Source organism: Apteryx rowi, unplaced genomic scaffold (genome assembly GCF_003343035.1).
Source record: "Apteryx rowi isolate R43461 unplaced genomic scaffold, aptRow1 scaffold_50, whole genome shotgun sequence".
NCBI lineage: Eukaryota > Metazoa > Chordata > Aves > Apterygiformes > Apterygidae > Apteryx > Apteryx rowi.
Genome location: NW_020450761.1, coordinates 3,069,489 through 3,089,249, shown reverse-complemented (window position 1 = coordinate 3,089,249; position 19,761 = coordinate 3,069,489). Strand labels below are relative to the sequence as shown.

At 42.8% G+C, this 19,761-nt stretch overlaps 1 protein-coding gene across 2 annotated transcripts in view; it reads right to left on the bottom strand.

The window, feature by feature from the left end:
- The window catches only part of RIPOR2 (RHO family interacting cell polarization regulator 2), a 76,185-nt gene that overhangs the window by 30,027 nt on the left and 26,397 nt on the right, over window positions 1-19,761 (bottom strand). The window contains exons 2-9 of one of the 2 annotated variants that reach the window (XM_026079744.1): window positions 8,391-8,517; window positions 6,972-7,127; window positions 6,253-6,331; window positions 6,000-6,023; window positions 4,622-4,675; window positions 1,728-1,877; window positions 1,061-1,177; window positions 755-818 (exon numbers count right to left, since the gene is read on the bottom strand). In XM_026079744.1, coding sequence (XP_025935529.1) covers window positions 755-818; window positions 1,061-1,177; window positions 1,728-1,877; window positions 4,622-4,675; window positions 6,000-6,023; window positions 6,253-6,331; window positions 6,972-7,127; window positions 8,391-8,517 — 771 coding nt within the window. The remainder of the gene's footprint in view (window positions 1-754; window positions 819-1,060; window positions 1,178-1,727; window positions 1,878-4,621; window positions 4,676-5,999; window positions 6,024-6,252; window positions 6,332-6,971; window positions 7,128-8,390; window positions 8,518-19,761) is intronic. The other variant, XM_026079745.1, reaches the window with a different exon arrangement.

Sequence of the window (19,761 nt, the reverse complement as noted above, 5' to 3'; positions counted from 1 at the left end):
TTTTCATGCCAGTGATTGAAGAGGGTAATGGAATAATAATAATAATAATAAAAAAATCCCACAATTTTTTATTTGAGACATTTAGTCTTAAAGGGATAACAGCATTTACAATACCTAAGGATTCACTAAGATCACCTAAAAGTATATCTATGTCATTAAAGCAGGCTTCAGGTAAAACTGTTTCCACTGTATTCAAACCCACCAAATCCTCTGTTATAAACACAAGGAATAAAACTGAAAGATGAATTCCACCCCTGAGCTATCTAGGTGTTTCAGTGGTAAACTACTCCCAGTTCTTTGCTTTTTTTACATTTGCTCAGAAATTATTACAGTCAGAATCGGCAAAACTAAAGGACTTGGAAACAGCTGGTGTCAAATTAAGGAAGGATTTGGAACTTCAGCTCCACAGGCACTGACATAATTTGCTAGTTATCTTCTTAAAGGGTTATGGAAATAGAGGCAAAAGGTACAGCTGCCTTTGAAACCGAACTGCTTGGGCTATAGGGAGGAGTGTTTGAGGGAGCCTAATTAGCCCATCTCCCTTCAAAATGAGAAGAATCATCTCAGAAAATCTCTCTGTACAACTTCTATGCTCCTAGCTAYGTGATCTGTTCCACTGGGTGTAGGTGTAAGTGGGGGAAAACCCAAACCTATCATAAGTACACCTAAAATTATTGTGCAAATGCTCTTGGTAACATGCACAGAGAGGTTTATTCTTTATGCAGGAAGAAGGGAAAGGTGAAAAGGCACTTACCTTTCATCTTGATGCAAAACTCCCCCAATAGGTTTTCCAGCTCTGCTTCTATGGTACACATGTTCTGAGTTGGAAGAGAGAATACAGAGGTCAGACAAACCCTCTGCTTTTTGTTTTTTAAGGTCTATTTGACAAGAAAAGATTCTATCATGCAGATAAAAGATATTTTGGAGTAAAATCAAAATGCCAGAGTCATCCTTGCTGTTTAGCTAGATCTGGCCCTAAAGATGGCAGCTAAGCTGTGCCTGCTAGCACCAAAGCTGAATGTAACTCTGTGATCTTTTTCTGTTGCTTTCYAATCCTCACGTTGGCAGAAGGAAGCTGTGGCCCTTGGAGTAACCTGTTCACTGTTGCAGTCCTCTCCAGCCAGGACATGTGCCAGCAAGAACTCCTTGCCAAAGTGGTTCTCGGCATGTTTTTTGTCTGTCAAGAAATATGGACTACATTAAGAAAAAGACTGTGGGACATGGCTACTGGCCTGCCTCCAGTTCCTCCTTCAGGTCTAGGAAGGTTGCCACAGGTTGCGTGCTGTGTTGTTTGCAATAGTATTAGACCCTTCTTAATCTACCTCCTGTTTAATAAAATGGACGTTGATCAGAGCAAGTAAAGTTGGCTAGGATACAGCAGATGTCTCTGCATGCATGGATTCCAGGCAAGCTGCCGTTCTGAAATCTGCAGGGTGGGGAGGACCTGGTTGGAGCGTACGTGGGTTCAGGGCATGCCTAAACCTCTGTTCTTGTGCAGCAGTTCCAGGGTATAACCCTGGTCTTGTAGAACATAAACACTATTATTTCAAGGAACTCCTTGGGCCTGTGTCACCCATTTTTGTGAATGGTTAAGTATTTGTCTGAAGAGGAAAAACAAGTAGTAGTTCTTCACTGACTTTTGTTCCTAATCCTCTTATCTGGATGGAATCAGTGGCAAAGTTTCTGTGGACTTCAATCAGTGAAAGAGCAAACAGAGGAGGACATACCTCTGTGTACTCCTTGTAACTCCTATTGATTTCTGTTAAACTCTCTCGAGCTGCTTTGCTGGCAGGAGACATCGCGAAGGCTTGCTTCATTTTGCTGGCACCATCACAGAGACGTCTTTGGATACAATAGGCTTCATAAAGCTCATCCACCTAGTGGGAACAATGAGGGCACATTGGAAAAACTTCAAAAAACCCCCAGCAAAATAAAACCAACAAATAATGAAATAATTTGCATTACACAGGAACCAAGCCAAACAATTGGCAAACTGTTAAGTCCATCAGAGGGGTGAGCAAATGAAGCTGTGATACCATTACAGTCTATGAAACGGAAACACAACATAAAAATAACTTCTACTGTAAAACTCTCATTACAGCAGCAATAGAGGCTGTCAACAATTCACCTGTTTGCCCTTCATACCTTTAACCATTGGTACTCACTACCCTTCCCTCCCCTTCTCCCCCCCCCCCCCCAAATTTGGGATATGTAGAATTGTAGCAGTACAGGGGGAATGCAGCAAGCTTCTAAAATATCATGGTGTGGAAGAGCCCTTTCAAAGGCAACTGTGATGGCCAYGCTGTCAAATGGGACTGTGGCCTGCTTAACAGTGCCAGCAATGTTTTCTGTATCACTAACACCAAGCACTGGATTGAGACTGTTGCAATATCTGACAAGTAGGTGATATAGGAAGCAGGGAGCAGGTTTGAATTCTCACTGTCCATCCTCCAGAAACTGGCAGTCCCTTAGCGTGACTTAGGCACACAAAATTTAGCAAGCACTCTGGAAGTACCTAGTCACGTACAGTTTAAACACTCACCTGGGTCTAGCTTCAGAATGCAATGGATTTAAAATTATCTCACGTTTTAGTTTCCTTTTTCCTTCTAAGCCTTCTACTGAATGTATACATTTACTCCAGCTGAGTTGTTCGGTGGGGCTCCACAGTGATACAGCTTCATTTGTATAAATKTATCTGCTACATGCAGGAGATGTAGGAAAGGAATAGAAGAAACTGTCTCCTTATTTCTGCTTCTAACATGTCCTTGCTGAGATAGGACAATACTTGTTTTTTATCTAGAATAACTTTTCTTCTTTGTTATGATCACTCTGTGCACCATTGTGCTGGTTGTTCAACAGTGGATTTTCACAGTAGTATTTCTAATGCAGCAAAACAAAGTCAAGGAAGGTATGACTTAGGAAGCCAAGGTGATGAAAGCATTAGAAATAAGGCTGATGTGACACTCCAGGTGTGTTCTCAATCCTGTCTTCCAAGGCTGCTTAATCTCTAATAAAGAGTGCTGTAGCTTATCTGTTTGCAAGGGGACTGTTCTTCCTGATAGCTTCAAAGCTATCTTTTTAAACAAGGCTAACTTGGATTCCTAATGGTTGAAGTYACTGGTTTGAGGGATCTCTAACCAAAACAGGAACTGCCTTGCAAGTGAAATAGTTCAACAAAAAGTAATGGAAGGACAGGTAGATTTTGCCATTTCAAAGTTGCAAAAAAAGCTTCTTGGAGTCATATCCACTACCATTTCTCTTGTAAGTCAATACCATTCCTCACGCTAAAGACAATTACTATAAATAGTTTTCTCTTGGTATTTACTTCTGCACTCAGGGTGGAGCATTCCCCGGTGCTCACATTCTGCCCCTGCGCATGTGAGCACGGTTAGGACATGCTGCTCTGCCCCAGTAAATAAATGCTGTCGGTTACTGCACATCCTGTTTTCCCCACTTTGTTTCCTGTATAGAATGACAACAGGTACGCAGCAGAAGGCATTGCTGCTGCTGTGATTYGGCACAGTATTTTTTTTTTTCTGCTGAAAGAGTCTTCCCTCCTGTCATTTGAAACAAAAATGTTTCTTTACTTGTACAAGCCCTTAGGGCTTTAGTGCAGTACAGCTCCATTCTTTTTGTATCTGTTGCTGTGGGTTACAAAAAAATGAACTAACGTATTTGGGAAGCTTGAGTAATACTGACCAGCATTACCTCTTACGTTTGGTGCTTTTCACTCCTATTATAAACACAGAAATCATTAGCTTTGAGCAGGCTGGAGTGGGAAGGACTTGAATAGAAATGTTCTTTAAGCAATAATTTTGCCATTCATGCTGCCAACAAGAAAGAAGGTGGTTTGGGGGAGAAAATTTCAACCTTTTGCTTGATGATTTTTTTTCAGCTCCACGAGTAAGAGAACACTGAAATTAAAGGGTTTGGATGGATTGTCATAATTGGAGCACTACAAGCTGCATGAGTGCTTTTCAAATGACTCTCAAAAGACATTTCATCCATCAAAGATAATTCATTCTTTTGTCAGGCTCAGAAAAGTAACTAATCACTAGCAGATATGTTTATAACTAGGAGAATACGTGCCATGGATTTTGTCCAACTCTAAAATGTATTAGTATAAATCACAAGTAGCTCTACTGAATCTGGTGGACTGATTCTCACCAATGTAATCAAGTGGATGTGGACCCCAAATCATACAGCAAAATGTTAGCAGTGAAATCCAGGAATACTTCCCATCTAACTGTGATGTCTAGTGGAGATAACTGTGGAATTAAATTACTTTCAGCCGTAACTCTTTCTACCTGTATCTTAAAAATAAACACGCTATGAAGTAGATTTTTCCCAGCAAGTGTCTGACCCTATGTTCTCTGTATACCTAAAAGCATGTGGGAGCATCTCGGGGCATGGAGAACTGCTGGATCTCAGAGGCTGCAGCCCATTTTAAAAGCCTTTCTTTGTCTCTGCCCACCAGGCCATTACCGTAAAAATACTGAATCTGGGAGAGGCTTAGTGGAGGAGATCTCCCTGGAGTGGAGGGGTAGTGGTAGGCCAAGGGTTTGTTTTCCTAATAACATAAGAGCAGATGCAGAAGAAAGATGATAGGACTGTTCATTACCTTGCTAATGTGGAACTCCAGCCTTCTCATATATCTTTCAACTGCTTTGATTTGCTGAAGGAAACAAAATGGACGGTGAGGCACATTTAAATAAATCAGTGAGACATCTCCACATGAGCTGCTTTCACATCTTCAGGTCCCCATGAGTCTTGATTCATTGTCCATGAATCTAGAATCAGCTGTTTCACCTTACTATAATTAATCTGCTGGTGAAAATGGAGCTCACTAATGTCTTTACCCAACATATCTTTAAACAAACAAAACAAATGCTTTCTAATACAGTTGGCATAGCCTTCTTTGATAGAAATTCCCTCTTTTTTTTTTCAATTCAAGAGAAAATGGAATCTGAGCATTTTTAGGTCAAAATACAGTATTTTCAGTACCATGAAAACCTGTATTAAAATTCATCAGGTTTTGCATTTCAACATCCATTTTTTCCTTTGTAAACTATTTTTGAAAACAAAAACAAGTTTGGAATGTTGATGAAGAAAGACAGACTTGTTCAGAAAACATTTTTTTGAAAGCTTTTCTTTTGTTTTATCCAAGATTTCCTGTGGGGGAAAAATATTTTCAAATTTTCAGCTTGTTCTTCTTGCAAACTGGCAGGAAAAGGGATGAGCGAGGATGGCACAGCCTAGAGCTACTGTGAGGGCAGCTGCTCGCAAGCCCACCTCCAGCTGAATTCACTCCATTACTAAGTTTGTCCCTCTCCCCTCCGTGAATGTCTAGATTATAAAGCACTGACTGGCCCAGATACAGAGTGAGGCTATTCCTCCCTGAACTCCTCTGAAAATCTGCCTTGGGCCTAATTTGGAGGTGTGCAACCCAACAGAAAAAGCTGCTGCTTGAGCTCTTGACTCAGCTCTCCAGACTTGCTCCAGCTCCCACAGCTGTCCTCCCCCTTGGAGCTCGCCAGGCCAAGTTGCCCAAACCCATTTAACTGCTTGCAGCTGGCAGAAATAGGAGGTCTCACTCTTCCTCTGCTGCCCCTGCTCTGCCAGCATGGGTCTGCTTCCTGCTTTGTGCCCTTGGTGGTGCCAGTTTAACTCAATAAACCCTGAGGAAAACACTGTCTGGGGTGCGGGATGGGCTTAGGTTAGCTTTCTGCTGGGTCGGTGAGCAAGACTGGCTTGCGGAGGAGCCTGGTGGGTATCAGAGCTGGCGTGAGGTGAGCAGCAGGAAATAACTGCTGAGAAGGGGAGTGAGGTGTCTTTCTTCTAGCAGCATTTAGTYTGGCGCAAGTCATCAGGTCAACTTCTCCCTAAACGGTGTTGGTCTGATAATAGACCAGGTTCAGAGAGGTTTCCTGTGCCAGCTACATACACCCTGCAGATAATGACGTTTCCTTGCAAAAACAGTGCCAAAGAGGGTAACGTACCTTATCTAAATCATACAGCACTCCCTGCAACAAAGAAGATGAAACTGTGATTAATTTTCCAACATAACAGCACTAGAGCACTGTGAGAAAGTAATTTTTAAGTGAATGGAAATCTAAAACAATATCATGGCTGGAGACTATGCAGCTAAGGGGAAAGAGCTGCATCTTTGCAAACTCCCTGTATCCTTCTCCCACCCATGGCTGTTCCAGTACTTGTGGAAAGTTACTGTATAATTAAGAGTATAACACGTACCAGGCGTGAGTTTCTTTTCATGTCTTTTAGCTGAGTAGTCAACTTATCCAGCTCCGTCTGGTGAACTTCCAGATACTCGCTGTAAACACAAACCGGAAAGGGACTTGGGAACTCTGCAGCACATAACTGAGCCAGTTGCTGACCATTGGGAAAGAAAATCTGTGCAACAAATGACTTTCCTCCGTGGATGCACTTTCCGACAAAAACCCATTTACATTGATCTGTCCTAAAAACAGCTTCCTGCTGCCTTTTAGGCAATAAATAGGAGACACTTCCTTAGCTGTGTGTAACAGCTCAGTGTTTTCCTTACACTAAACAACCAGTTTCGAGTGAGCTAATCTGCTCTTTAGTTTATGGGCTGGTGCCTTCCAATTGCTGTTCTTGTATCTAGCTGGTAAAAGCCCTGTTATCTTCTGGGATGTTATGCGTGATATGCATGAGCCTCTGATATGATTCAAGGAAATTCAGAGAAAAATCTATTGCTGAAATCCCMGTCATTGGGAGCTTTGCTATCAATTTGAGCAGAATCAGAATCCCCCCCTCCCCCAAATATTCCTGTTTTCTGTACAAATATTTCAGATGGTAAATTTTACAATCCAGGCTCTAAGAGGTGTATTTTCCTCTCCTGTGATTAAGGATCCCTACTCAGGTGATATGTTGCTTTAGGCTCTAAAACGACACAGAAAGCTTGAATCAGCTAGCATGATAAAGGCTCTTACTCCAAGCCATTCTTTAAGGCTCTGTAGACTTCTTCCACCCTTTTAGGCTGGGGGTCTTTAGGTGTGGTGCTGTTCTTATGACCCAAATTATGCATTTTCTTCACCTTTGCTTGGGGCTTCTTGAGTGCAGAGGAATTTTCAATAAAAGAGTTGCACCTGCAAAATGAACATTAAAGAGGAGGAAACCCCTATAAATCAGAAGAATCTCAAAGGAGCACAGCTTAAGGAAATCTTCCTGATGTTATCCCTGCTGGCATAAAAGGATCTGCTTATGTGCCTGCCTGTTAAAGGCCTGCATTTGTTTACAGGTTAAGAGATCTGAGCAGTCTGGGAGGCATGCTATCAGCTTTTGATGTGCCAGTTGCCTTGCCGAGATGCGAATGCTGGTCTGGAAATGCTGGCTTAAGTCTGAGGCTCATCAGACATCTCTGTTATACCATGTCTGTCCTGTCTCACATTGCTCGGCCACAGCAGTAAAAGGACTGAGCTACAGCCAGATGCTAAAAGCAAAGGAGATCCCAGTTTATCCAAAATATAAAGATGGGGGACGCTTCTAAGAAAGACGGTGGCTTGGCTAAGTGTTTGTGTGGAGAACAGCACCATGCTTCACTTGTCTTGTGCATGGGCCTTGGGTAGCTCTGTATGGCAAGCACAAGTAGTCATGCTGTATATAGGTGACTCTTTGGTTGCTCTCCTGTGAGCAGGTCAGCTGCGAACAGCTATCATTGACTTGAGCTGAAGACAGAGAGATGAGCCTTTGCCTGCTGTTACAGGCTGCTAACTGGTGGTCTGCCATTCAGCGTACACAAGCTAAAATTAATTATAATTAGCCTGGGGAGGGTGGGGGAAAGGAATCAGGACCTGGTTGACTCGGCAAGCATCTGATTCAAAGCCCCCCGTCCTGCCTGGACAAAGGAGGGGGCAACAAAGGGCTCTGCAGCCAACCTCTGCTCCGTTGCTAGCTGAACTGTCAGGCAGCCTTGCCGAGCAAGTGGAGAGGCTTTGGATTCACAGCAGGGTGGCAAGAAGTAAGCTGTCTTTCAGGTAGCGCTGGTCATAAATTGGGGATGGTGGGAAGTGTGTTGTGTTTCTGCACACTTCAGATGTTGAGAAGATCGTAACACAAGTTCATAAATTAAAATAATTCTCTGAAATTCTCTCATAAGTCTGAGGCATGGGAGGAAGCCTTGCATTACAGGGTGGGGGTAGGGGAGAAGGCAAATAGACTCTTGGTAGTTAAGACACAGGATCACAGCTTGCTTTTAAAAACAACAGAGAGATTTTAGCCTACAACATTATTTTTCTGCAAGTCAGAAAGAAGACACTCCTCTCTTCCCTCTTTTCCACCTCCACCCTCTAAACTCCAGGGCTCCTTTAGCATCTGATTCAGAAATTCCCCTTAAAGTGCATAGTACTTGCCTGGATCGTCTTTCTTGAAGACCGCTGAAGCCAGCAAAGGATTGGCTCCTAATAATCCCATTAGGACCTCCTGGAGAGAATGAATGGGATCCTATTGACATGATTTCCGGGAGCCTGGAAGATATTCCTGGAAAACAATAGGAAGAAGGTCAGCAACAATGGTGAGCAAGAGGCAAGCTTTAAGGCAGGGCCTGCCTGCTATTCATCAAAGGTGCTACAGGGGAGCTGCCTCCCACAGGGCGAAGGGAGCGACCAGACCAGTTTATGAACAGTACTCTACACTTAGATTAGTTTGCTTAGCTGGATTGCTCTGTTTTCAGAACAAATAACAAGAGCATCTGCAAAGGGGTTTTGTTTTCATGGAAAAGAGCAGAGATGGCTGGAGCTTTTTTAGTTAACTTGTTTGTATTACCAGGTTGTCCTGCCTCAAAGATAAAATGGTTCCATTTTCACTTCTGACTTAGTCTCAGGGTCTGTATGCCCAAACAGCTGAAAATGCTGGAGACACAAACAGGGCTGGGACGTGGGACTAAACCCAAATGTTTTGGTGTGCAAATTCCAACACTATCCCTGACTTGTGCCTTGCCCAGCATGCGTCTCCCCTGGCCCCAGCAGCTCCATCTGCTACGTCAGTGACCAGGGTGTCCTGGAGATTATTTCAAGGATGTGAAGAGCTCTGAAGGGATGCTCATCATCACTGTGAGGTGTCATTGTAAGAAAATAATACTGAGGGTTAGCTCAGTATGAATCAAGTCCTACAGCTCCCCTCTGATCCTTCCTTGCATTCCTGGTGGCTCTTTCTGCCTTGCTGCGGAGAAGGAAGGTGATGTGGGTGTGTGTGCAGCAACAGCAAGCTGTGACACCCAGGGGACGCTCCCCATGATGGCAAGAGGTGAGTAAACAAGTCCCAGGCACCACATGCTCTGCATTTCRTGTGTTCAGGGGAGCCCTCAGCACCCCTGGGAGAAAGCACTTGGTGCGCGTGTTCATTTTCAATGCCCGGCTCAGCATTTGCAGTGAAATAAGGTGGAGATTCCCCTTCACCACCTAGGAGGCAGGTATCCCCCTAACAAAACAGCAAACAAGTGCCACAGATCACAGCAGATCTAACGGCTTGCTGCTGCCAAAAGGGGAGAAGGGGATGTCTCCCTCTTCCTCCTCGCTCTGTTGCTTTCCTGATCCCGACCCTGCTGTTCACTGAACTCAGCAGCCAACCAAGTGGATTTCTCTGCTGTGTCGGATTTGTGCTGCCCTGGTGAGTCGAATAGCCTCACCAAGCCGTCTGACAAGTGGCAAGGCCAGCTCAAGACAGGCAATAGGAAAACGCGTGGGAAGGGAAGGAGGCCGGGAGAGGAGAGGGCACCGTTCCCGTGGTGTTGGCGAGTGACCTGTTCTCCTGGCTCCTGCCTGTCCCCTGGGACCGCAGCAGTGCTGGCTGGATGCATCCTTCCCCTGTGGTGCCAGCATAGCTATTAACAGGGTCGCACTGTGAACTGGACTGAGGAATGAGGCCTACTTAAAAGGAACCCAACAAAAAATGAAACGAGATTTTTATTTTAAAAAGCTGGACCCAGCCTGCCCCATCACTCCCTGTTCATTTTGCTCCCCACAGCCTCACTTGCAGTTGTGCTGAGAGGGGAGTTTGCTGCATGGACAGGAGTGAGTAGCAGAAGCTGGAGTTGCCTGCAGGCCACTGAACTGGTGTTTGTGAAATCACCGCCTAAGGGACTGTGCTGTGAAAGAGAGCTTAAGCCATCTTCTCATCTCCACAGATAAGGAATGACCATGGGCACCCAAAAAAGAGCAACGTATGGTGTAAAGCTGTGCTCTTCACAAGCCTTGACAACCCAATGTATTTATTAAAAATAAGCACAGGAGCTACATGGTGCCTCCATTGCAGACACTCGCTGGGAAAAGCTAATACAGGGAAATGTCGTGTGCAGTCCAGTTATGTTTGATTTGTAAAGCTCAGCTGGGCGAATACTCTTTGAGGTGGCATTAGGCACGATGGCAAGCTAAAGCTTCTCTTTGGAGAGGATTCTGTTGCTCAAGAGGAGATGCTTTGTCAAAAATTTTTTTTTATAAGAGCTCTGCCAAAAATATTTCTTCTAGTCCCAGAATTGTCAACACCATTAGTAATGTGAAGTTTTCTCTATTACACAATCAAAAAAGCATTGATCTTTATGTTTCAAAAGTGAGAACTGGATAAGTCCTGATGCAGCTACACAGCCCTCACAGATATGATCTCGGCTTTGTGACATCTGGCTTTGTAAGTGCTCCTAATTTTCTTCTCTGCTGTAACTACTATGTAGCTGTGATCTATTCAGAGAGTCTTGAAAAGCTCTGTTTGAGTGAACCTTATGCTCCTTTTATCTGAACATGGGGAGCCACCTAACTTTCTCTTAAAATAGACTAAACTACTTCTTGTAATGCATAATGCATCCCATGATTGCCCAGTATAGACCTGCTAGTTATTGAGCTCATTACAGCTCATTAATCAGACCTTAGCTGTGTGCCAGGCCTACATGTGAGCAGGCACATTGAGGATGCTTTAGCGTAGGACTGTTATGTTCGCAGTACTCTATGTCCGGTCCTTCAGACTTCCCTCAGGCTCAAAGGTTGTGTTTGTACCAGTAAATTAAACATTACCAGGGAACATTCCCAGGCACTGGAATTTGACTGTAAAGTTGTTAGCATGCTCCCTGTCATTGCACTGGCAGTGCCAACTAAAACTTTCTTGAATAATTCCCAGGCATGTTTTGGGGATTAGCATGGGCCAAAGGCTATTCCAATAAGCAGTCTGGATGTGGTCAGACCMTCTTCAGAGGGTAAGAGACTTTCACAGTCGAAGGCTGTTCCAGTCTGGCTGGCCTCAGGCCTGGAGAACAGACCCAGGCATGATTAATTTACTAGTACAGAAGTAGCCCAAGGGTATGGCTCCACAGCTGTTTCTGCAGATATGAACCCAACTGCCATGGTCCTGCTCTTGTCCTGCTCCTGGCCAGTGCTTTCCACCCCCTCCTCTGTACTGGCAATGGCGCTGTCACCTGCTGAGCTATTACAAGAAGCTCATCCACAGCAGCTGTAAACAAACCCTTGGATAAAAAAAAAATTGTTTTCAGCCAGATCAACTCCCTTAACTGGCTCTCCATGCCACTGCATGAGCTGGCACAAGCATGGGGCAGAAACTCRTGGTGGGAGGAGAAGGAGGACGGGGAGAGGGTGGGAGCAGCCGGGACGCTGAAGCAGGGCTGGTACACAACAGAACAACCCCCTGCTCCCCTCCCGCTCCTCTGGCCCGCGGAGATCTCCATGTAGGCACAGAAGGAACTGCAGAGAGCACGCGCTTTTGGTTAATTTACACTGGGATAAACATACTCCAGCCACAGCTGGAGATACTTGAGTCTTATGTCAATGAACGCCCAAATTTGGCCTCACGTTCACCTCTGGTTTCGAAGGCTCTCACTGCTCCCTCTGCAGGGCTGAGCTGCTCTGCTCAGACTTGCTGATGCCTGGCCAGCAGCAGAAGCCACTTTGCAGCTTCCAGGGTCAAACTCGCAGCTCTGTGCACAATACAATGTCTACACACACCATCTGGTTCCCATACCCCTGGGTTTTGCACACCCAGTTCTCTTTGTTTTTACAAGTAACTTTAAAATGGTTACACTGTGTGCTGCATGCTCCAATTTGCATACGAAGATTTGCATTAAAAGTTGGGTCTAGAAAGCCAAGAAGCAGAAAATTATTTGCGAGTGTTCAGCACTTGCCTTGTGTGACAGCACACCCCCAGACAGCAGCTAGAGACGTGCAAAGGTAGAAGCTAAACAGCCCTGACAGGCACAGGAGGTTTAACTGCACAAACATCAGCATTTCTCAGAAAATAAGTGAAATAAAAACAAACTTGAAGCTGGGTGCTAGTCATGATGACTCTGGCTATAATAACATAGTTACTTCAGATTCAAAACTTATGTCAAAATGCTAACATCATCCACAAGATGAATATCTTCTGTATTAATGTGAATGAAACATGAGAGTGAATGTTGGTCTGAACAGCATCTTCATGACCATTTGTGAGTGTTTGCATACACACTGGAAGTGCTTAGGCTTTTTTTCCTTTGGGGAAACTTAAAAATTTAGTAATTTTGAAAAGGGCATTTACTGGTTTAAATTTGTTTCTGTGCTTTTTTTGTTTTTTTTTTTTCCACTCAAATGCTSAGGTGGTTTTACATTTCTTTAGTGAGGAACACCTTCCTCACAATACCAAAAGGAAGTGTGGAAGAAGTGTAATTGAAATACAGACTGAAGACTTTCCTAGAGCTACTTTTGCTTTGTGTTTCTATAAAATGGTCAGTAGTCAGAGTCCAGATAGGCTTGGGCTTTATATAATTTTTGTGATTATTATATGTGTTTAATTTCTGTACTGAAGAAAACAGTGACAGAAGGAAGTAGTTGAATGTCAGGAATGACAAGACCACACAGTTCTGTTCAATTGCTTTTCAGTTTCTCATGTTAGAGGTTGACTCTACTGCACAAAYGCATGCTGTATTTAAGACTTAAACTTGTGTTGCTGACATCTCAAATATTTCCAACTGACCTCACAAAACTGCCCAGAATGTTTCCAGCAGCAGTCAYGCAGCCCAGATTCATACAGGCACCTGTCAATGGATTATTTATGACACYTACACCTAGGAAGTATGCTTTGGGTGATGAGTATTCGTCACATTGTTGTAAAATACTTTGTAAAGGGGGATTTATTTTCCCTGCCTATTAAACCATTCATAGGCCTCTATGCTATTGACTATTTGACTAAATAAATCTAGTTCTGAGTTCAATAGTACAGTTGTATGCTAATTTTATGCATTTAATATATATAGTCACTACTATAATTTCAGTAGGCTCAGCCCACAACCATTTACTCATGAACACCRATGGGAAGACAATACTAAGGGGACTTTGGTGGTACTCTGATGTCATGACCAGGTTTCAACATTTGCATTTAGTAGTTACCTGATATAATGCCACTATCTTCTAGATATGATATGTGTTTTGCTATCAGCATACAGTATATTATGTATCTAAAATGGCAATCAATTCTTTTGATATTCCAGAGTTCTACCTCAGCAGTGGATACAACTAATATGCTTACATTTTTAAACCCATATAGCTGAGGCACCTCTGATGTTTGGTTAAAAACCCCACCAGTCTGCTAACTACTACTATAAATATGCACAGTGTATGAGCATAATTAATGTAATTAGTATTACTTATGCTAATTGCATGGCAGCTGAATGATTAGCCTGTCAGCATAGTCTAGGGATAAGGTGAAATTGTATCAGTATTCTTTTTCTGCCCCATTCACTGACAGCTTATAGTAGGGAACAGCAGATAATTGATAATGCCTCTGTCCCTGGGGAAATAAAAGCCCCATCTCTTCCCATCTCTCCTTTCATTCTGGAAACAGAGTGAAACAGCTGAGTCTAAGCTAATTAGAGGGGAAGGGATTCAAGAATGCACCACTTCCACGGGACTGCTCTCTTTTAATCACCCTTGGAATGGACGTTCATCTCCCACAATGTCAAAATATTTGATAAACAGCGCAGACTTCAATCCAAGCTAACAGAAGGGAAATTCAGTCACAAACAGGTTTGCTAAATCCAGCCTGATTTTTGTCTGGTCTCTTTTTGTTTGCTTTTTGCATGTGAGCAAAGGAGGCCATATATTGCMTGTGAGCCCAGAACACAGTATTTTTTGCTCACCTGCATGGTGGGGGGAGTTGTTTTTGCTACGGGCATACTAGCAAGTGTATAAACGTGCAATAAACTTAGAAGTGGTGGGGGTGTCCTTGATTTCTCCTGCTCTCTACAAAAAAGCAATTACAGTTATGGCTTTGGGTGCAGGGTTTGTTGTATTGTGTCAGGGAGCCATCTGCCACTGAGGGTGCATGGAAGAGAGGCTTCGAGGACCCTTTCGGTGCAATGTCTAATACTTGGTTAATTGGAAATGTGGGGATAGGACTTGATGACTACAGTGATTCTTGATAATCCTGTGTTCCTATCTATTGTTTCATGTGTTACGTGGCCCAGCCTGGATCTAAGAAGATGCAATCTCTATAGTGAGAGGTTTTATATGTTGTTCCCAGTGCTGATCTGTGGTCTGCATGCTGTCCATCGAGACCTGGTGATAATTGTTTAGGTTATGATAAGCAAAGGTGGTTTGCTAAACTCATGTGGGTAGATTGCTACAGAAGTCAACTGGTTCTATTTTGCATACCAATGACTTTTCTTAACTAAAAACCTGACAATAGGATGTGTCTAACAGGTGAATTGATATCTTATTGAATAATGAAAGACAAGAACATGCTCATCTCTCATTTATGTCAAGGTTTATGTTCTGCTTATCAGATGAGCTGGGCAGCTTACCAATATTTCTATTGCAATAAAATCCTGCGTAGGAACGTGCATCTCCGAAAGAATATATCCAACAAGGGAAGAAACAGATTATTTTCTAGAAGTCATATCTTCATCCCAGGTAGCCAGGTACCATTCTTTCTGCATTGCACTAATGTATCCAAAGATCACAGTTCAATTCTAAGCTTATTCAGCATGCATCCAGCTGGTATTTACTGCATTTGTAGCCTAAAGTCTAGTAATTTTTAATACTAATTTTCCAACTTCTGTCTTAATTAAATCACACTGGCAATATGAGGCCAGTATGGCCAGTAGCCCAAACAATCACCTGGGATTCTTGGTTTCCATGTTCACTAGACTCCTAGAAGGCAAAGATGTATGCATCTTGGATGATAATTTAGACATTATTGCAGATTTTTTTTTAATATTAATTTGACAATAATATATGGGTAAGAATAGCCAGAAGCATTATAAATCTTTCTCAGTAATTTTAACATTTTAGGACAAAAACTCTTATGCATTAGTGCATAGGCTTCTAATTCCTGGGTTTGGCAGGAAGATTTTGCAGGACAGGCTCTCCTGGAAGTGTCTGTAGAAGGGTGTCTTCTTTTGATCATTGGATTACATGAATTACAACTTTCATGGCGCATTTTATGCTCCCAATGATTAGGTTGCTACTTCCTTGTGCACGGTAACATTTGCCAGAGCTATACAGACATGTGAGCTCCATCTGAAGAACTATTCTTGGTTGCCAGGACAAAATCATTTGCATTTGTTCCACCGAAGTCCAAGTCTATGAGATATTCCTAAACAGCAGCATATGGCTATACTGACAAGCATGCTTCCCAAGCCTGTATCAGCCAGTGAAAGGCCAGCAGATCTGTGAGCTTCAAACGTTAATTTTAGTGTACAGAAAAATAGCTATGTGAGCTTATCAGCATTATTGCATGGAGAAGGACCTACAGCTGAGAGGGCTTCTTCCCCTTCAAATGGGAGATGTGGGGAGCAGCCAGGTCATGGCTGGGTGGGCATCAAAGCAGCTGATGGCCACTTATTCCTGTCCCAGTATAAGGAGGGAAACTTCCCCACCATCTCTTGCACCAGTGGGAATCTTAAACTACCGCAGCTCACGCTGTCCTTGCTGACAGCCTGAACCTCTGCAGGACTGGATGGAGGGATGGCTGATTGCCCCGGGGAACTCTAAGCCTCGCTTCTCACTCGGCGGACACTAGTAGTGGTCAGCGTGATCTATCTGAAGGCTGGTGTGCCGTTCTCAGCTTTGTCTGTGTCAATGATGTTTGCAGCGATACTTTCTCTTATGTGTTGTATTTTGATACCTTTCGTTTGGGTGGATTCAATTTTTACAACACACAAAAAAGTGCTTATGTAACTTGTGTTGTGTCTCTCCTAGTTCTGCTTAAGTCTGTAGCTGAGGGTTTCACTTTGCCATGCAGAAAACCCTGTGAGCAATCACAAGGCACCATCACGTATTTCTAACAAATGAGAACGTTAGTTTGGGGTACTTCAGAACCAAATTTTAGCTTTTGTTTCAAATCATATTTTTCCTGAGACTTGATACTAATTGAGAGACTTGAACTTTATTGTTTCGTTTCCATAAGTACATTTTTTATGTTGTATGTAAGGACATTTCAACCCAAATGCTGCAGTATTTGCTAGCTCATCACTAGATATTCTGAGTAGAAACACAAGTTGTCTGCCATCTGGAAAAGCTCATGCTGTTTGTTCTGCTCCTCCTGCCCAAACTGGATGAAGTACCTAAACCAAAAAGCAATAATAGTAATAAGAAGAAAGCTAACAAGCCAGGTCAACAGCAAAATGGCAAAGGAGTCTGTGGATGTAAATACGTAGGACCTGCTACTTGCTCCCACAGTAATGTAACTCCATAACTTCAATAAGCATCAATCTCTTATTTTACATCAGCATAAGTGCCAAATTCAATGTTGGGACTTAATACTTTTCTCTTTTATTTTTACTATAAAACATGCCTTTGGTTCTAGCTCCCATTGCCTCACTAACACACAAGTATGACTGATGGCCGCTAAGGCGAAAGGAGCACTCTTGCTGTGTTATGCCATTATTAGCTTTCTTCCTGCCCTTGTGGTAGCTACTCTGAGCAGTGGGCTCAATACATGCCCCACTTCTGAGGCTCGGAGTCACCAACTGCCCTTTCCTTCGCTTACCTTCCCCTCAGGGAAATACCTACAGCAGCGCTCCTTAACCTTGCTTTAGCACACACTGAAAACATAAGGAGAGAGAAATGCAAATGAGTTATTTTGCTGTAATAAACCCAAGGAAAACAAATTTAATGCTAAATGGCTCCCACACATGACAGATGGGTTCATAGTAGCTGACCTCATTTTTTAGTTTCAACATTTGTTTCACACAGGCAGCTGGAGTGATTGTGAGCATGAAATACCTTCAGTGCTGTTAAAGCCAGTCTCTTGCAGCAGTACAAATATACAGTAATCGTATTGAATTGGTTTTAGTGTAGACAAGCAAAATTTGGTCTGTAACAGTATGTATGAGTGTAACTGAGAGAGCAGAATCTGGCCACCTAATTAGATGTGATGTTCATTCATTTAAAACAAACCCTGGTATGCAGAATTATCTTTGATTAGAAGTCAACTCCAGTTCTATTCAGCATTGATTATTCTTTATGTCAATTAAAGAATTAATTACAAACAAAACCACCCTGCCATTCAAGTGCCAGAAAATAATACAAAGAAAAAGCATTTCTGAAAACCAGGTGAAAATGATTGTCTTGTGCTTGAAATCTACCTTTCTTTGAATCTGTAACAGTGGTTCAGTCCCTGTGACCTGTGCACGTAATGAACCATGCTGTCACTTCAGCAGGGTTGTGCTGGAGTAAATGTAGATTTTGTGCTAATGTGCTATCTATCCCTGTATTAGGAGATAAACTAAAAGGAGCGGTCTTTAAGAAATAATAAAACTAGCAGGATGCAAAGTGGACCATGGGAGTTAGCAGCAGCGCCTGGCTTCTTCTCTAACTCTTTCACCATATGCAGATAAACACTCTACAGTTGACCAAATAGGTTAGATCGGATTTCACAGAGACCATTAAAAAAAAAAAAAAAGTCCTGTATTCCTCAAAGTGCTCTGCACTTTTGCAAGCATTAACAGCTGCGGGTGCTCTGGTAAAGGATGAGTGGTGCTGCTGCTGGCCCTTAGTGGTCACAACTGGGCTAAGGCAGCCCTGATGTAAATAGATGCAACTCCCGTGGCAGTTAATATGCGAAATTCATGGTGATACTGTGCAGGGCTTAAAGTTGTATGGCACGTGTAAGCAGTAGCGTAACTTAACTTTCCCAGACTGCGTGGTCATAACTTTCTCAGACTTTGTGTGATCAATGAACATAAGCCCTTCCCTCTGGCAGGAGAGAAGAGCAATGGCCCAGCACCATATTTAACATAAGATCCTCATTAAGAGTGCTGCTTTCTCTTACGACTTTGCACCAGTATTTCTTCTGTTTATAAACCTTGGTTAAGGCGGATGGTAGCAGCCCTGACAAGGATAGCTAGCTGGGGCTGCCTCTTTGCATGTGCAAGAAAGTAAACATGTCAAGCTCTGCAGGACGGCCGAGGTACCTAGCGTGCCACTCTGGAGATAATGCTTTGCTCTGGCCAAGACAGAAAAACTGTAGCCCTACTTGGTATCCACCCCAGGTATGCTCTAATGTAAGCATGAGTGAGATGAATTAAACAAATGAAACTGGCTTTTCATCCCTGAAAGGCACATAAAATATCATTGTTGTCAAAGCCTTTCAGTTGCTCATGAGATGCAAACTCTTTGCTGCTACTCTTTAAATATGGGGGATTAGGGTGACTTAAAATGCCTTGGATGTTTATACGATAATTCTGTTTCATGAGGTGTCTTAACAGCTCATTATTTGTTAATAKGTTGTTGAAGATACATTGCCACGTATTTTAGGACAGACCATTGTATTTAAAGCTGAATGTTCTTGTCCCAGATATGGGTATTGTAGCAATGTATTTATTTAGTTTAATCTTTTCAACACTTCGCAAGTGTGTCCATTTCAAGAGCACTGCCATGAAAGTCCCGTGTTACTTCATTTATATTTGGCTACAGAATATGTCTGAAGCTTTCTCTCTAGTACATCACCAAGTAGTTGAACATTGTCCATGTACAGCTGAGAGCGGCTGTGTGTTCTGATGCAACTGTGTCATTTCTTGGCTTTAATTCATTTAAATTCAGAACTTGAATCATATGTTAGGGAAAATCCTGCATACATAACTTTTAAAGTTTTTATTTAAAGTTGTGGCAGAGGTTATTATTCTGGTGACCAAAATCTTTTCAACTTTGAAAACTCTCAAAGATGTAGGAGGCAACAGTGCTTATCTAATACCACCCAGTAACCCAAGTGTCTCCAAACCACCACTGTCTGCTCTAGCCAGTTCTGACAGAACAGTATCTTTAAAGGAGCCACGAAAAGCAGCTGAAAAAGGCATTTCATGTGGGATAAAGGGTTAAGGGGAGTCTGCATTAGATAAAGAGTTCATGCTGGAAATGCTTGTGTCAAAGATGCTGGTACTTGAGAAGAGAACTGTCAACAGAGAAGTCAATTCACCAATAACTGCAGAGTTATTGCTATATGCAGCCTGAAGGAAGACAGAGGTATCTGAGGTCCCTATTCCCACACAGCTGTTTTACATTTAGCAATTGCAGCCCACCAGAACAAAAAGCAGCATAGCTTTATAGCCATACAAGCGCTTACAGAAACTGCTTTGGTAAAACAAACAAACAAACAAAAAACTAGAATTTCATGGAGAACTGATCTCCTTGCTGCAAGTTTCTGAAATCACCTTTAATTTCACAGAATCACAGAATCACAGAATCGCTGAGGTTGGAAGGGACCTCTGGAGATCATCTAGTCCAACCCCCCTGCTCAAGCAGGGTCACCTAG